Source organism: Macadamia integrifolia, unplaced genomic scaffold (assembly GCF_013358625.1).
Source record: "Macadamia integrifolia cultivar HAES 741 unplaced genomic scaffold, SCU_Mint_v3 scaffold2332, whole genome shotgun sequence".
In the NCBI taxonomy this organism is placed as follows: domain Eukaryota; kingdom Viridiplantae; phylum Streptophyta; class Magnoliopsida; order Proteales; family Proteaceae; genus Macadamia; species Macadamia integrifolia.
Genome location: NW_024868643.1, coordinates 1 through 17,338, shown reverse-complemented (window position 1 = coordinate 17,338; position 17,338 = coordinate 1). Strand labels below are relative to the sequence as shown.

The following is a 17,338-nucleotide window of genomic DNA, read 5'->3' as shown; positions in this document are numbered from 1 at the left end:
ATATTCTTCCCCTCTTGCTAATGAATTTATTTATTCATCCAAAAAAAAAAAACAAAAACAAAATAGAAACTCAATAAATATGGTCTCTAGCACAAAATATCATTTTTATAAACATTTAGTACTAACACTTTAACATATTGGTATTCAAGCATGAAATGGTAGCCCACAACACAAACTAGTACAGATGATAGGTCCCCACTTTGACAGCTCACATGACTCCTTAGTCCTTAGAGAAATTTTCTTGAAATAATATATTTAAAGTCACTTCATTCGAGTTGAACGATTTGTTCAATTCGGGAGACTAGTCTCAAATGACATGTTACCCAAATTACAAAGTCAACCCTACGGAGTGATGCGAATCCGGGTTCCAAAAAAAATGGAATCGGATCGCATATGGGCCCATTCAAGAGTGCAATAACCAAACAAGAATAATGGCAGTTCTGTAAATAAATAAAAGTTTCTAATCAGGAGTGGCGGACTTGTAACTAATGGGACAAATGAATGGGATAATACATAAGGTGTAGGAGGACTATTCTAGGAAGAAGAAATAAAAGAAACTCAAAGGTAACTAAAAGGTAAAGACGGGGTTAAAAAGGATAAATCGTGGTAAATAAGGCTACCGTCTTCAACCTTGAGAAAGGAAGGGAAACGGCAAACCAGCATACGATGGGGTCCTCAATCTCTACCAAACTGAACTGTTTCGACTCGAAATTTCAGATATTAACTCCTAAGCCTCCATCCTACCAATAGCAACCAGTCGCAGACCTGAAAAATCCCATATTAAGCAAAATATAATTTATGCAACTAATCTTGGTGACAGGTACTGGTTATTTATCACAGATCTAATGCTCTTAGTAGAAGATGAGTTGGGAACATGGTTCTAAATTTCGGGTTTCGACCAGGTTTCAGCCTGGGTCAAAAGCAAAATTTCGGTTCTAAAAGGTCGAAATTGTGGAAACCATGGATTTCTTCCTGCCTTGGTGGAAACCACGGTTTCAAACCCCAAACAATGTTTTTTTCTCTCCAATTTTTTTTTGCGTACTTCATATTTTTGACATTTTTAACCTACCATTCCATGAATTGGTTTCATCAAAAAAACACCTAAAAATGTTATTTGTTGTGTTGACCTAGTTTGCTAGTGTATGCTGAGTGAAGCTGTACACTAACCTAAGTATACATATAAGTTACACATTGGTAATGGAACACCAAACATCAAATATTAACCCTATTTTTTTCAAACATATGTTTTACAAAAGTGTATGTTTTAAAATAGAAAACTTAAAAAATACTTTAACATGCAAAAAAAAATTTAGAAACCATGAATGTGTAGATCGGGTCATTCTAATTAATGCATAAAAAATTAAAAGCATTCTACTATGTATACAACTAAATTGTACAAAAAATGAATCTTGGGTAAATGGGGTTTATCTTTTTTGCTCTAATTACTCTTCTTTAGGTAGATCTCCTTCAGTAAGGCAAAATATGTGACTAAAATCAAAGACTCAGAGAAAATTTGACATTTTTTGCTTCAATCCACTGTTTCCCAAGAGAAACAAACAAAAATGAGAGATGTAGGCCGAAATGTGCAAAAATGATCTTGTTTCCAACGAAACAAGCAATTTTATAGGCACTACCAGTCAATTTCTAGGAAATATCAATCGAAATGAGTTGATAACACTCGAAACCAGTCGAGACCTTGGAATTTTGATAATGTAGTAATGTACCATGTAATTTCATCTCAGATTGGCTCGAAATGGTCAACATTTTGGACTATGGTTGGGAAGTAAGGACCAAGGTTCAAGGTCTCGATTTCGACACAAGTTACGCCAAGCCAAAAAACTGAGATCTAGTGAGATATCACCGAGATCTGGTCGTTTTTGCCAGTTTATTTTGGTTGGGAGTTTTGGTTGCCATATGGACTTTTTAACCCCTGAAACTTGTCAACTACCCTATTTTAGGCCTTCTCAAAACAGTCAAAACCTCAGTTGTTTTTAAAATCAAACAAAAAATGGTACTTCGACTTCAGATCCTAAGTAGGTAGTCTATGGCATAGGTGAACTATACCCTAGGCTATTCCACGCAACATCTAATACTTTTAGAACACATAATTCAATTAAAAGTGTAAATAAGCATATGGAATTAAAAGACATCCAAAATAGTTTTTTAATTGTTTAACATGGATGACTGATGAGTGTTGACTATTGACTCAAATGAATCACAGAATCACTGATACACGTAGTCACATATGACATAAGTCACATAACACAGTAACACATTCATACATCAGAATCATCTTAGAGACCCAGAATCCTGGTAGGATGAATCTGAAACAAGTGTCAGGCCATATCATCATAACCACCATATTGTTGTTGCTAATGTCGAATCATGTTTTGCTCCGATTGAATCACAAAGACTGGCCATGTCATAGTATGCCGGAAGTAATACTTGAAGTCTACCACAGAAGCCCTATAAACATCATCAACATACTGGAGGTACCCTAACCTTGGGTAGATATCTGTGAAACATAATGAACTCGATCCAGATCCACTGCTACTGGATGGTGCTTGCTGCCCCGAAACCTTCACTGACATGTATGGCTAGAGGGCCGGAATCCTAAAGAATGCTATCCCCAAAACTTAACCTAATGTGGGAGTGTGACTGACTCTCATACTCAGAGGTAGAGGGGAAAGAGGTGGCCTCTGGATGTACATGTCCAACTGACCAAATTTACTATAATGACTACAGTCTGAACCGGTGATCCTTAAGGGTGACAATCGGCTCGGTTCCTGTTTTTCGATTCGGTTCAAGGGAGTGATAGGGTCGACCGAAACTGAACCGAGAACCAAGTCGGTTCTGGATTTGGATATTCGAGCCAAACTAATTCAGTTCTGTAATACAGTTTTAATTTAGCAACTCTACTAACGGTGTTTACTTTTCAGTTATGCAATTGGGTTCTTTCACTATTTGGTTATGCAGCTTGGTTCTCTATAAAATTAATAATTTGGAGACTAATGCAAGGCAAGATCCAAGTATCCAACATGGGTGTCAACTGGATTCACTTTATGATAAAAACAGCTCATAGGATCATGGTTGTTAATCAAGTTTTTTATCCTTCAACTGCCGTCTTTATGTAAACCATTCCATTGAAATTTGCACGAATCCCTCTTGAGAAACCAGACAAATCACAAGAAGTTTTTTTATCAGAAAATTACAACAAAGTTCACATATAACAGTAGTGGATCTCAATTCCCACAAATTGCAAGTGTAAAGCAATATCAACATAGAACAAGGGGATCTAAACAAATACATAAAAAAAACTCACTGTCCCAAAAAAGAAACAGAAGAAAACTTTTTATGCACAAGAGTTCCTACGAATTCCTTTACAAAAACAGAGCCAATAAGCATACATAAATAATAGTGAATGAGCCCATATATGCCTAGTTCTCTACTTCTCCCAAAGAATCATGAGAAGAATCAGAAGATACCCATTGTTCTCCCTCTCATCTCAAATCACTAAATAGTAATCACTAATCACTTCATTTGAAAGATTGAAACCCTGTTCTTTGGCTAGAAGGAGAAGAAAAATCATCAGCGCACCACGTATTTGAGGACCAGCAAAAGGCGTCAGCGTCTACGTCGAAGAGGCTGGAGGCACCATGGAAGATGAGATATTGGGGATTTAGGGTTGGGAGAAATGAAGACTACGAGTCGAGTCGTTATTGCTGAAGTCTCAAAGGGATTGGTATTTATCGATTTAGGGTTTTGGTATTTAACTAGAGTAATTCGGTTCAAACAACAGTTCTTAAACTGAAACCGTAACCGAACCGAACCAAGGTAAATACTCAATTACTCAAACCAAATTTGAACGGAATTTATTTGGTTCAGTTCGGTTTCGATATTCGGTTTTGGTTTCAAATTGACACCCTTAGTGCTACCCATGCCATATATGGCTGACGATGCATGCCACTCCTCCCTATAAATACCACTCTCCATACTCAAACCTCAGAGTGTCAGTCAAGCTCCTCATCGAGACGTCTATAGAGTCCATGCTATCACACTCCTCCTCACCACCAGGTATGAATCGGTGACTTGAGCCTCTCATGTAGGCTACATGTGTGGAGCACGTGCATTGTAGTCTAAATCCTATGTGGCATGAGTGAACTCTCCAATTATCTGCTCCGACTTTGTGCAATGGTACCTCTCGTGCATCCCTCCATCACCACTATCATCACCATCACCATCACCACCACCATCATCATCATTGGAACGTAACCACAGAGGATCCTCCTCATCAACCCCGACAGCCTAAAACTCGAAAGGTTTGGGTATCTGCGCAAGCCCACGGAAATCTCAAGACATATAGTCATCCACGTCAGTGCCTATCTGACTAGCTACCACGAGGTCGGGCCTATCCCTAGCCTGATACATAAATGGCTCACCTCAATTCCTCACCCACTAATATAGGAGATCCTCCTCATCTATGTCCATCTAGAAAATGTTTGCAAGCTCAAGTGGTTCATTGTTACCCCCCACACTTTGGTGTACGTACTACATCTTCAATCTAATGTTGTAATACACAAACACCAATTGCTCCAACCGTTTGTGACCCAATTAGTTCCGGATCTTAGTTTGGATCAATAAGAATGCACTCCAATTGCGATCAAATCTGGAGGCAAAACAAGTTTAGGTGAGCACCTTGATTGCTATCTTTATTAAGTTAGGTGCGTCTTTCCCATAGAGGACCCACCATTCGCCAGCATTATAAATTTATAATATTTAAAATCATTCATATGTATATGAATTCAATAAAGAGTTGAAGACAAAATCACAAACAATGTTGTGGACCTACCAAGGTCAGTCTTTTGTCTACTAGCCACTACAACTGCATGGCGAAAACTCCCTTTAGCATCCTGAATTACTTTATCTATACTTATTTCAAGCATTATGCAAGTTAATACACAATAGAGCATTCCTTAGGACAATTATAAATAAGTGACTAACAATTTCACCACAATGTTGCATTTTTTACTATAAATCAGCTTTAGAGACCAACTTTGCCACCACAAATTCTACTGCCTCTAGCAGTGCATCATCCATTACCAGGTTAGGCTTGTAGAGACACCTAGGTCAAGATAGTATGTACAAAATTCCATAAACAACTTGTCATTGCTTACGAGTTATGGATATGTTAGTTGAATGTAAATTAACTGTAACTTTGACTAAAGTTGAAAAAAAAAAAAAAAAAAAAAAAAAAAAAAAAAAAACTCACCAGCTCTATGCAATGGATGCATCAAATGCTTCTCACATCATTCCTCAATAATTTTTATGCAAGACTTTCCACCTCTAGGTAAGGTTGCTCTCACCTTCTCCTTCATTAACCGCATTGCAGCATACACGTACGACAAGGTAGACTTCCTCTCGAAGTCTACCATTCTCAGGACACTTACCATCGGCCCAAATATAAGAACCTTCTTCACATACTGCCAAAACTGGTCACTAGAGATAGTGGCTTGTGCTGCCCTACCACCTGGCGAACTTGATTCCCTCTAACCAGACCACTCCTTACTGGCAAACATGGATCTCAGGCCAAGCATCTTGTCCTAAAATCTCTTCACTGCAATGTAGATTGTGGCCAATCAAGTTATGCATGGCCTCATCAAATCCCCATGCATTTATTCTTTAATAATTGTAAAGAGTATCCATGGTCATACAATGTGTCACTTGTATTGCCCGCTCGACCACACTCACTACCAGAGATCTCTTCCCCATGTCTTTAAGCATTAAGTCAATGCAATGGGCTGCACATGGTGTCCAGAAAATGTGGATCATTTCCTATTCATCAATCTCTCCCCTGCTTTTTTTAAATTACTCCCATTGTTCGTCACAATTTGGATAACATTCTTTGGCCCTACCTCCATCATAAATTCCTTCAATAACTTATATAAATACATGGTATTCTTTTTCTTATTGGATGCATCAACTGACTTTAAGAAGATAGTTTTTCCATCACAATACACCATAAAGTTGATGATGGACTGTCTAGTTGGTCCACTCCAACCATTGCACATCATGATAACTCCATATCGATCCCATGATGTCCTTAAGCTATCAATATACTCATCCAACTCCTTTTTGTTGAGGCAAATAAACATTCATCATTTCCCATGGAGTAGGCCCCTTCACTCCTGGGCCAACCCTCTCTACAGTGTCAATCATAGAGACATGGACTGGTAATATGTCCCCTGAGTAGCATTAGATAGGATGCTATTTAGAAAAAACAATTTTCACATTGCCTCACCAAGTTGAGATTTCCATGTGACACATACTTGCCTTATGGTTCTTTGTCTGGTATCCTATTGCCTATATATTAGAGAATTTTGTTGAAGAACCTCCACAGGATCATCATGTTGTCTTGGGGGTGGGGACGCCCTCACAATCTAAGTTCTCCTGAAAGGCAAATCCCGCTACCTCTGCTTCTTCCTCCTCTCCCCAGCAGACACACATCTTACATAACTACTCTAGAGCTAGATCCACCTGCTCCTTTCACCATCTCTATTCAAAACATCTTTGTACCCACCAGCCAAATGCTGCTTCAATCAAGTGGTACCTCCAAAATTAAGCATTTTCATACAATACCTACATTTTAACTTTTTCTTGTCTTGAGACATTACCTCTCTATGTAACCATGCAATTTCTCCACTTCCACCTCCAATCTTAGACATTGGGTCCCAACTTTAAACACTATTATATTAAAAAAATCCATGCACTATGAGCTATTCAACATCATATAGATATTATATATTATCCCTCCACCTCTTGTAATTTTTTTCTTAAATTTATTTTTTACAATTCATAAATTATTTTACAAACTAAAAAATGACACGTATAAAAAAATGACAACAAACAATGAGTTTAAATCTTTTTTTTTCTTTCTTTTCTTTTTTTTTTTTTTTTTTTTTTTTTTTTACAAGAAAATCACCTATGCTCTTGTCTCGACATTCCGCAAAAGCGAGATAATAGCGAGATCTCGCTCCGAGATCTTAAACCATGGCAAGGACCTAGGGTTTGGGTCGCCTATGGAAGGGAAACCTTCGATCAAAGCTTCAGTCCAAGTAGATCAAACGTGAGGAAGATCAAATAGAGGGGTTCACACTGGGGAGAGAATAGAGGGGTTCACAACTTGATTCGGACTACCACTATCGCCCAGAAACCAAGTCAACCAGCAAGAGAATTGAAGAACAAGAGGGGTTCACACTGGGGAGAGAAGTAAGGAGGAGAGAGAGAGAGAGAGAGAGAGAGAGAGAGAGAGAGAGAGATCACACAAGGGGGAGAAAGGTTACACGACCATTGCTATTGTACCTACTCGGCACAATAAACAACTCAAATCAATTCATTCTTCAAATCCTAGCCAATTAAAAAAATAACAATAATAATAATAATAAATAAATAAATAAAAACTTCCTAATTAAAGTCTAAAAATAAAATCTCAATCTCCTAATCACTTCCTAAAACCTAGACTAATAAAATTAGAAACACAATAAAATATCAAATTGGTAATACTTGTCTAATAAGTAATAACTACCCAAAATAAAATAAAAATTACATATCTTTCCCAAATACTAGCTTTGATTCCAAATTGGATCCGGTTCATCTCCATCTTGATACCCATACGGGTTTGGATCAGTCCAAGGCTGTGCACCTGCATCACGGAGTCTTATATAGTAGGAGTCAACATGACAACATGACACCTTGTGGTTGGGAGTCAAATGGCCAAGAAGTCACCGAGTTGGCAAGCTATGTCTACATTACCAATCGGGGCGGGCGTTAGGACAAAGATGAAGAAGACATACAAGCATGAATTGGAGAAAACATCATTTTTCTTCCTCTAATATGTAAAAAAAATAAAATATAAAAAAAAAAAATTTAAGAAAAATTTAAAAAAAAATTAAAAATTAAAAAAACTTGTTAGGGAACTAAAGTTCTACGCAAATATGCATGTTACCTTTCTTCTTTATAGAGGTGACGTCTTGCCTGGTAAAGAGAAGTCTCGGTTAACGTTGGATGGTCCCCATAAAGCTTTATTTGCCCAGTCTCTGCCATAGCTTTAACAAACACCTACAATATCTCCAAATGTCCAGGAAGTGGCATGTTTTGAATCAGAAAAAGATAGAGCACTTTATCTTGTTCTACTAGAGCATATACCCAAGGAAAAATGTATTAATCAACAGGTACACAGTAAAGCCAGTTGAAGGCACAATCAAATTTGTCAGACATGTTCTGGGTGAGGTCCAGCTGGGAGATCATCTCTGCAAAATTGATTAAGATACTAAGCTCTTGTTTTGCGACACACATTAAAACAGAACATTCCCACATCTGGGAATCACTTCAAGTAAATCATGCTGTACCACCCCCATCTCTTCCCCCTCACCCAGCCATCAGCCCACCAAAGAAAGAACTATTAATGATAACTCTAACATTAGGCATGAAATTCATTTACTATTTCCTCTGTTGCTCTGAAGAGTAAGAAGATTTTATAGAGCTGGCCCTGTAAACAGAAGGGATAGACCCTGTAGAAGATGATTCATTTCACAATTTGCAGAATATACGGAGGGAAAGGAATGCATCCATTTTTTTAAACAAAAGTAAGGTAAATGGGTAACAATGAAAGCTATGAGAATTTATAAGATAAGTCTACTGTGGTTCACAGTTTAAGGGAGGCAATACATATAGTATTTGGGCCAAATAGGATGATTTTGGTAATGGACAAGATGGTTTTAGGTACATGTCAGTTTTGGTTCTTGGGTTAATGTTAAGGGTGACTGTTGAATTTTGTAGGGGGTCCCAAGGTGGACTGATATTAAATGTACAGCATCCAATGTTTCAAAAAAATAAAGAAGAAGCCGATGACAACTTTAGCCTGATCCACCAGAATTAATGCTAGGACCATTTGAATTTGGTCAAGGATATATCCCAAGTGGATCTCATCACATGGTTGTTTTGACTCTTCCATTCCCATAGTTTGTATAACTGTGCCGTTAGTCTTGCAGTACCCTAAGTCTGTTAAATGTGGTGCTTGGAACTCACCGTTTCAACATCTGGGCGCCTCCTCTGCCACCTTGACCATAGTTCCTTGTCAGGCTTCCTCCAGTTCCACCATAGTTCTTCACTTGACAGAGGCTCCTCAGTTGGTTTCTTTGCATTTGGATCAATGAATGCATGAGGCTCTCCAAGTTTCTTTTTCAATTCATAGTCACTGAAGTTTACTTCCTCGGGTTCTGTCTGATAAACAACATAATTGGTGGAGAGGTCTTTAGGCCCCTCTATAACATTACCTGAAGTTTCAAGAGCTTCTGGGCCCCTTGTGTCTACAATCAGTTCCGAAGATCCCACCATACCTACACCTTCTGAAGATCCCACAGTATGTATGCCATCTGAAGATCCCACAGCACCTATGCCTGTTTTATACTTTTTCCTTCTGCTTCCAGGATTTTTCCCATATGATGGTGAACCTTTGGACATACCAGTAGGTTCAGGAGCCCTGGCAGCCCTAACACGGTTAGCTGTACCTTCAGGCCAGTACTCTTGCCCAGGAATACTTGCACGAGCACCAGAAGCTGGCTCCATCTGCCCAGATGTGGAGTCCATATAACTGTAATATGGGGGTTGCTCAACAGATAAGGGATCGAAAGAGCCATCCTTTTTAGCACACTTTACACGAGGAAATAAACTGGTCTTCCTATTACTGCTGACTCCAACCCTAACCTTCACACTTTGAGCAGAAAATGAACCTACAAATGATGTCTGGGTGATTCCCAGAAAAACATATAAACACATATTAGCCATCAATTATACTTAAAGGAGGAGTACTCAAGTCAAGCTGGGAAAGATAGCAAGGATCCTCCATATGCTACTTAGTTGGTGTGACAGACATTCAAATGGGTTGAGGCTAACCATTAAGTAATCCACCAATTAGGTCACGGACAAATTTACTTTGCAGATAACCAAATATACAATCTACTGTATTAAGATATGGGAGAGGGATCTCCATGCTGCCCGCTTATATTGGCATCTTACATGCCAAAGCCAATAGCGGGGAGCAAAATAGTTACTTAATGAGGACAGAGGGGAGAGAGAGGAGAGAGACTGTGAGAATGAAGTACACACTGACAGCATGTACTTCTTTTTCCCTTGAGATATATGGGAAAGTAGAAGATCTGGCATAAAGGTATCTAAATAAAAGATGTTTTTAAGTACATTCGATCATCCAATGATGCACCTAGAGAATATTTTTTAAGGGTTTTACTTCAACAAGTTGGTGGAACCCAAACACATCAACTTTACCAAGGGTTGAGGGCATAGCTGTCATGGTGTCTAAGCATCCCAAGGCGTTGGAGGGGGCCTGGACGCACGAGATGCCAACAAGGCACCTAGGCAACCAAAGCGAAGAAGGCGCCTGGACGCCTAGGCATCACCTAGGCAACTATGGTTGAGGGTACTCTAGTCTCTCCTTCCCAACTCAAGTGCCCCCAGCTTAGCAATAAAGGAAAGAGATCGAGCACTAAAAGTTAAATCACAGCACATTGTCAGTTAATGAAACCTTATGAAAAGCATAACCAACTCTGCAATCTGCATTGCATGGGTTTGGATGAAGATGTTGAGTGATACTATGTGCCCAGAAGCCAGATCATTCAACCTATAAATCAGAGGATACGAGGACTTGACCAATATGAATTATGGATCCATCAACTAGGTACAGGTTCATGGCACATCATACAAAATAATTATACACAATTTCCATGTAAGCAAGCATATAATAACACAGATACTTTGTCAATATCCAAAATGAAAACATCTAGCAACAAAGCAGTGCAGTTACAAACTTGCAACATGACATTAAAACAATAAGCGTCAGAGTGTTAAATCTACAATGTTAAAGATTGCAGTGTTGGGGGGTATTTTTAGTCAACAACGATAGGGGGAGTGTCCCTATCGCGGTATAACTTTAGTTTCCTTTCTTTTACCTTCCTAGTTAGTCTAACACTTTATTTCCAAGTTAAGAGTTCGACTAGGATACTAGGATTTCTACTTCCATAATGACTATCCTTTGTAATTGGTTGTTATAGTATTAATATATATATATGATGGAGGGAGGCCGCCTAGTATCATCAACTGCATTTCTCTTAGGCAGTTCCCTCTCTTCTTCTTCTCCCTCAATTCTTTCTCTCCTCTTTTCTCTCTGTCAGGTAGTGGTTCCAGATTTCTGGGTTTGTCACATACAATATGTATAGTTAACACTTAAAAGAGAATTGACTTGTAACAGAGCAGTACCACAGTTCATGCTGGCTCTTTAAGTACACAAACTTAAAACAAATAAAAGGATAAGGCACCAATCCAATACACCTAACAATGTCATGATTTCTTTGACAAGGCTGATTAGGTAAGACAAAAAAGTCCAGGTATCAGAGACTACAACAAAAAAATGTTGGGAGACTCAACAATTGAAGTTAGAGGGGGGGGGGGGAGAGAGACTCAACTATCTATGCTACTTCGAAGAATTGCACCACATTCTTGTTTGACATGTCAGTATGGTATGGGACCAGGAATTTCTGAGGGATGTGGTAGTTCTTAAAGATACAAGCTGCCATATGTGATTGACAATGAATTTCAAGTCTCCTACTCCCTCCGTACATGTTGTGCATAAGAATGGAATGGAAAAAATACCATTTGACAATCAAAGTCAAACTGACCTCATCAGATGATGGGATGGGAGGCCATGTGATAATGATGTGTTCCATTATCAATTCAACAGTGGAAAATATTCAGAAAATAGAATATATTGGATACATAGTTATTGAGGCATCGCTAAGGCGCTGGTAAGACAACGCCTAGGGCGCTAAGGCAGTTCCAAGAGGGAAAGGCAGTAGGCTGCATTAGGTGTAGTACATTAGGCGACCGCCTTAACCAATAAGGCGCTATAAGGCATCGCTTTATGCGCCTTATGACGCCTTACGTCAAAGGCGGTCACCTGATGTACATTTTTAAAAATTACTTGATTTTTAAAACTGATTTACATAGATTCCAAATGCTATTTCGTGATTGGCAGGTGCATGAAGAAGAATACACCTGAGATGCATGGGATCCACGCTATTAATACTAAAGTCTACAACTCAACCAAAAGAAAAGCACGATTCACAATTTCACATTCATAAATCGCGAGGGTTTCTCAAGGGTTTACTAGCCAACGGCGTGCCTCTGCCTTCCTCCTTCAATTCTTGCTACGGCAGTGAGGATTCTTCTCCGGCGAACCTTCATAACCCCATCTCCAAGTTCGTTGTTGTATATTTTTTTTTTTTTCTCATCTTCTTTCTTCTTCGTTCTTCATGCTACGGTGACTGGTGAGCTGTTTTTTTTTTCTTCTTCTTCTTTCTTCTCCCTTCTTCTCCCTTCTTTCTTCTTCTTTCTTCTCTCTTCTTCTCCCTTCTTTCTTCTTCATTATTCTTCATTCTTCTTCTTCATACAGTGAGAGGCTGAGAGCTCAGAGCTTATAACTGTTTTTTTTTTCTCTTCTTCTTTCTTCTTCATTCTTCTTCATCCTACAGTGAGAGCTCAGAGCCCCCTGTTTGTTTTTTTTCCCCCTTCGTTCTTCTCCATTCTTCTTCATCCTATGATGAAAGGTCAATGCTCTACCTGTTTTTTTTCTCTTCTTCTTTCTTCTCCTTTCTTCTTCCTTTTTTACAAATGGACATGGAGGTCTTAAGGTACTAACTACTAAGGCCAATTTTATGAAGTTATATGAATTCTAAATTCTGCCATTACCTTCTATTTCTGTCCATTACTTCATATTTTTGTTCCTACCTGTTTCTCTCAATTCAACCAATGAATGGATTCTATCTTCTCCCTTCCTCTTCACTTCTTCACTGCAACAGTGCAACCTGTTGCACTCTTTTTTTCTTTTTCTTTTCTTTTTTTTTTTTGGATGGGCAAAATGAGTTGTACCTTTTATTTTTTCCACCTTCCATGTTTGTGCGACTACTATGAATATATGATTGTATGCCCTTTAGCATTTAATTATGGCTGCCATCTGTACATCAAGTTTGGAGATGTTAACATGTCAGCCAATAGGGTTGCTGACTGCTGATGCAATTCCTCTCAATTAAGATCACTAACTTAAGAGTTTAATATGGTATTATTGATTGTGGATGAATATGCAGCTCTATGGTTCAATATTGATTGTGTATTAGGTTTTTTTTTTTTTTTTTTTTTTTCAGATGTTGTAAATTGTAATTTCATTGCTATTAAGAGTATGTTAGCTGTCATAGGACTAATATCTCATTGATCTATTATTCTATTTTGTCTAATGTGTATCATTGTATTTGCAGACATTACACATTAGACTGTTAGACAAAGAGACAAAGAGACAAAGAGACAAAGTTGTCATCTACTCATCTATGGAAACAGTTGGTGGTAGCAGTGGGGCTGAAAATACAAGTACTGCACCGTCAATGACTGATCCAAGCAAGGATCCAAAAAGGAGAGCTAAATCAAACGATTCTGGATGGAAATATGGGTACTGGCCTGACTTAATAGACAGAAATTGGATTAAGTGTATCATTTGTGGGAAGGATGTCAAGGGAGGAATAAAACGATTGAAGCAACATTTTATTGGTGACTATGGAGATGTAGCCAAGTATGTAAAATCAACGGAAGAAATTTCTAAAGAGATGAGAGATGCAACCTTAAAGAAAAAGAGGAAGAGGAGCCTCGAATGTTTGGATGATTTGGATGTTAGAGATAATATGGAGTTTCACCTAAAGAAGTAACAAAACCACAACTGAATTCAGTATCCGATTTGGGGGTTTCATGTCCTATCCCTAGCTCTGGGACAACTTCAAGAAGAAATAGAACTATCATCTAGACACAATCCAAACAAGGGGTCCCATGAATAAGCATGTGAGGAGAACACCTGAAAAAGTGGTTGCAGATAGGCGGGATAAAAGTCCATATCAGACAGCAATGGAGAACCGTGTAAGAGGAGAAGAAGAAAGAGATAAACTTCATTCTTACTTTGCAAGGTGGGCTTATGAAAGCGGTGTTCCATTTAATGCTTTAAAGTTAAAGAGATTTGAGGAATTGGTTGAGGCTATTGGTTAATATGGACCAAGTTTCAACCCCCCCTTCATTTCATGACTATAGAGGGCCTCTATTGAAATCTGAAAAGGATAAAATTGTTGAATTAAAGGTGAAATATCAAGCATACTGGAAGAAATATGGGTGCACTCTCATGTCTGATGGGTGGACAAACAAGAGAGGAAGGCACCTAATTAATTTTCTTGTCAAATGTCCAGAGGGGACTTTTTTTGGAGTCTGTGGATGTGTCCAACCAATCACAAAACGCTGAAATGTTATTTAAGCTCCTTGATAATAAGGTTGAAGAGATTGGGGAAGATTATACGGTTCAAGTAGCCTCTGACTTTGCCGCTAACTATATTGCCGCGGGTCAACAATTAATGGAGAAAAGGAAGAGGTTGTTTTGGACTCCATGTTCAACTCATTGCAAAGACCTTATGATGGAGGGCATAGGAAAATTGTGCTCATATAAGTCCGTTATATCGAAGGGCAAGAAATTAACTGCATTCATCTACAGACACACTCGCCTTCTTGAAGCTATGAGGCAAAAAACAAGGGGAGCTGACTTAGTGAGGGCTGGAGTGACTAGATTTTCCTCTTCATTTTTAACACTACAGACCTATACAAGCATAAGGAATCTTTGAAAAAATTATTTGTTGATTATGAATGGTCCCGTTTTAAGCTTGCATCTACAGAGGCAGGGAAGAAAGAGACGGTGTTTGTTACATTGTTCTGGAATGGTGTGATGGATTGCACAAGAGCATCACACCCTCTTCTTCAACTGTTGAGGATAGTGGATGGTGATGAGTTGCCTACTATGCCTGAAATCTATATATTGCAATAGAAGTGGCAAAGAATAGCATAAAAAAAATTTTGGGGACAATGAAAGGAAATGGAAGAAAATCATAGAGATTGTTGATTTCGTTGGGAGACTATAATGGATCGACCACACATTCTGCTGCCTTTTTCCTCAATCCAAACAAGTTCTTTAAGGAAATAGTGGATGATCCAGATAATGAGATGACCATTGCTCATAAAGCAAGTGATGCCTTCAATAATGCTCTTACTAGGTTGGTGCCTGATAAAACCTTGCAAGATAAGACCATTGTCCAGGCTGAAGCTTATACTAAAGCTAAAGAAAGTTTTGCAAAGGAAATGGCGATTAGACAAAGGGACAAGTTGAATCCTAGTAAGTATATTTCTTTTTAAATTTGTATTGTTTAAAACTTTGTATGTTGATTTTTTACATAACCTATATTTTTTTATATTATATATTTATAGTCTCTTGGTGGAGAAGACATGGAAGTTCTGCTCATGACCTTACAAAAGTTGCATTGGCGCATACTTGGTCTTTGTTGTTCATCTTCTGGTTGTGAGCGCAATTGGAGCACATTTGAATTTGTGAGTATTGAATACTAAGTATTTGCACTTCACTTGATATGGTTTGTATAGTTTTATAGGAGATAAAATCATATTGTTAATGTTTTTCATATTCACACCAAGAAGAGGAATAGGTTAGAGCATCAACGATTAAATGATCTTGTCTACATTCAGTATAATCACTGACTTCAAGCAAAGTTCCAAGAAAGAAAGGAACAAAACAGAAACTACAATCCATTGTTGCTTGATGAGCTAAATTGGAGTAGTGATTGGATGATTGGCGAATCAGATGATGAATTAGTTCATCCGGAGAATGATCTCACTTGGAGAGATGTTGATAGAGCAGTTAGGGAATTTTCATCATGTCAAAGCCAAAATAAACTAAGGATGGCTCCAGCATCTACCAATGGATCCAATCTCTGCTATACCCAGCGTGGTAGGAGGGTTGAGTATTCTTCAGATGAAGAAATGGATGTGGAGGACATAAGTAAAGAGGATGCTCGTGATGATGAAAACATTGAGGACGATTATGGCATAGGCGTGGTAAGAGGGCTGAGGATTCTTCAGATGAAGAAGTGGATGTGGAGGACATAAGTGAAGAGGATGCTCGCGATGATGAAAACATTTAGGACGTTTATGGCATAGATCCAAATGATGCAGGCCAGCAACAAAATGCAGAAGAAGAAGAAAATTTTAATTTAATTACTAATTTGGATTGAACTTTGAGTCTCTGAACTTTAAAGTATTTTGAGTCTCTAAACTTTGAAGCATTTATACTTTATGACTTTGATTGTTTATTAAATTTTTAGCATTTTAGTTTATTTTATGTTTTTTCTTCATTGAAGATTTTTAGAATGATTCAGAATCCCCAGATTAGTCATACTTCTCATCAATTTAATTTGACATCTTGATTTTTATCTTAGATATTTTTTAATTCTAAGTTCTTAATTACTTCTTTGACGGGAGTAGAAATATAGTGGATGACCTTAGAGCTTAGGCACTCATTTTGGCATCATAGAGGTAAATATAATAAATACTTGATGCAGAATCGATGCTGTTGAACCGGTTTAATTCTTCGGGCAATCTCAACCGAGATGATCTAGATCCGATTGGATTTTTTTATTCATTGGGATCTTTAGGATTTTATTTTATTTGGAAAATATTTGTAATCTTTTATTTTGGGTAGTTGTTAGTCTATTAGGGAGTTACCAATTTGAGTTTTATTCTGATTCTAATTTCATTAGTTAGAACTTAGGAAGCAAATTAGAAGTTTCTATTTTAGTCTTAGATTTTTATTAGGCAAGTTTTAATTTGAGTTCATTATATAAAGGCATGTAACCAAAGTATTAGACATATTTACGAATGATGAATTAATTAATTGATTGGTTGAAACTTTGTGGTTTGCTTAGTCGTGAGACCTTCTTCCCCCTTCCCTTTTGTGTGATTCTTCTCTTCTCCCTCCAACTCTGATTTCTCTTCTTTCTTCCCTAAGGCCCTCCGCCATCAAGTGATATCAGAGCCAAAGGATCCATCTCCTTCGTTCTCTTTTCCTTCCCTATCTCCTCCATCATTATCTTCTCCCCTTCTCAGTTCTGGTTTTTGCAATGACTGAGAACAGCAATCAAAAAAAAAAAAAAAGAACTTCCCATCTTCCGCAGCAACACAAAACCCTCTCTATCCTCTTCAATCCCTCTACAGCAACCCACAGCCCCTTTTTCTTTTCCCTTTTCCTTTGATCGATCCTCTTTCTGCCGCTAGGATTTTGCTCAGTGGAAAAAAAAAAAGGGTAGACAAAGAGCAAAGAGATCAAGAGGAAGGAACAATTTAAAAA

The 17,338-nt window shown here is 38.1% G+C and overlaps 1 protein-coding gene across 2 annotated transcripts in view; it reads right to left on the bottom strand.

Moving 5' to 3' along the window:
* Positions 1-10,015, bottom strand: part of LOC122066307 (protein PLASTID TRANSCRIPTIONALLY ACTIVE 12, chloroplastic) — a 47,481-nt gene extending 37,466 nt beyond the window's left edge. The window contains exons 1-2 of one of the 2 annotated variants that reach the window (XM_042630129.1): positions 9,085-10,015; positions 8,003-8,115 (exon numbers count right to left, since the gene is read on the bottom strand). In XM_042630129.1, coding sequence (XP_042486063.1) covers positions 8,003-8,115; positions 9,085-9,843 — 872 coding nt within the window. In that variant the 5' untranslated portion in view covers positions 9,844-10,015. The remainder of the gene's footprint in view (positions 1-8,002; positions 8,116-9,084) is intronic. The other variant, XM_042630130.1, reaches the window with a different exon arrangement.
* Between the last annotated feature and the right edge of the window lie 7,323 nt (positions 10,016-17,338).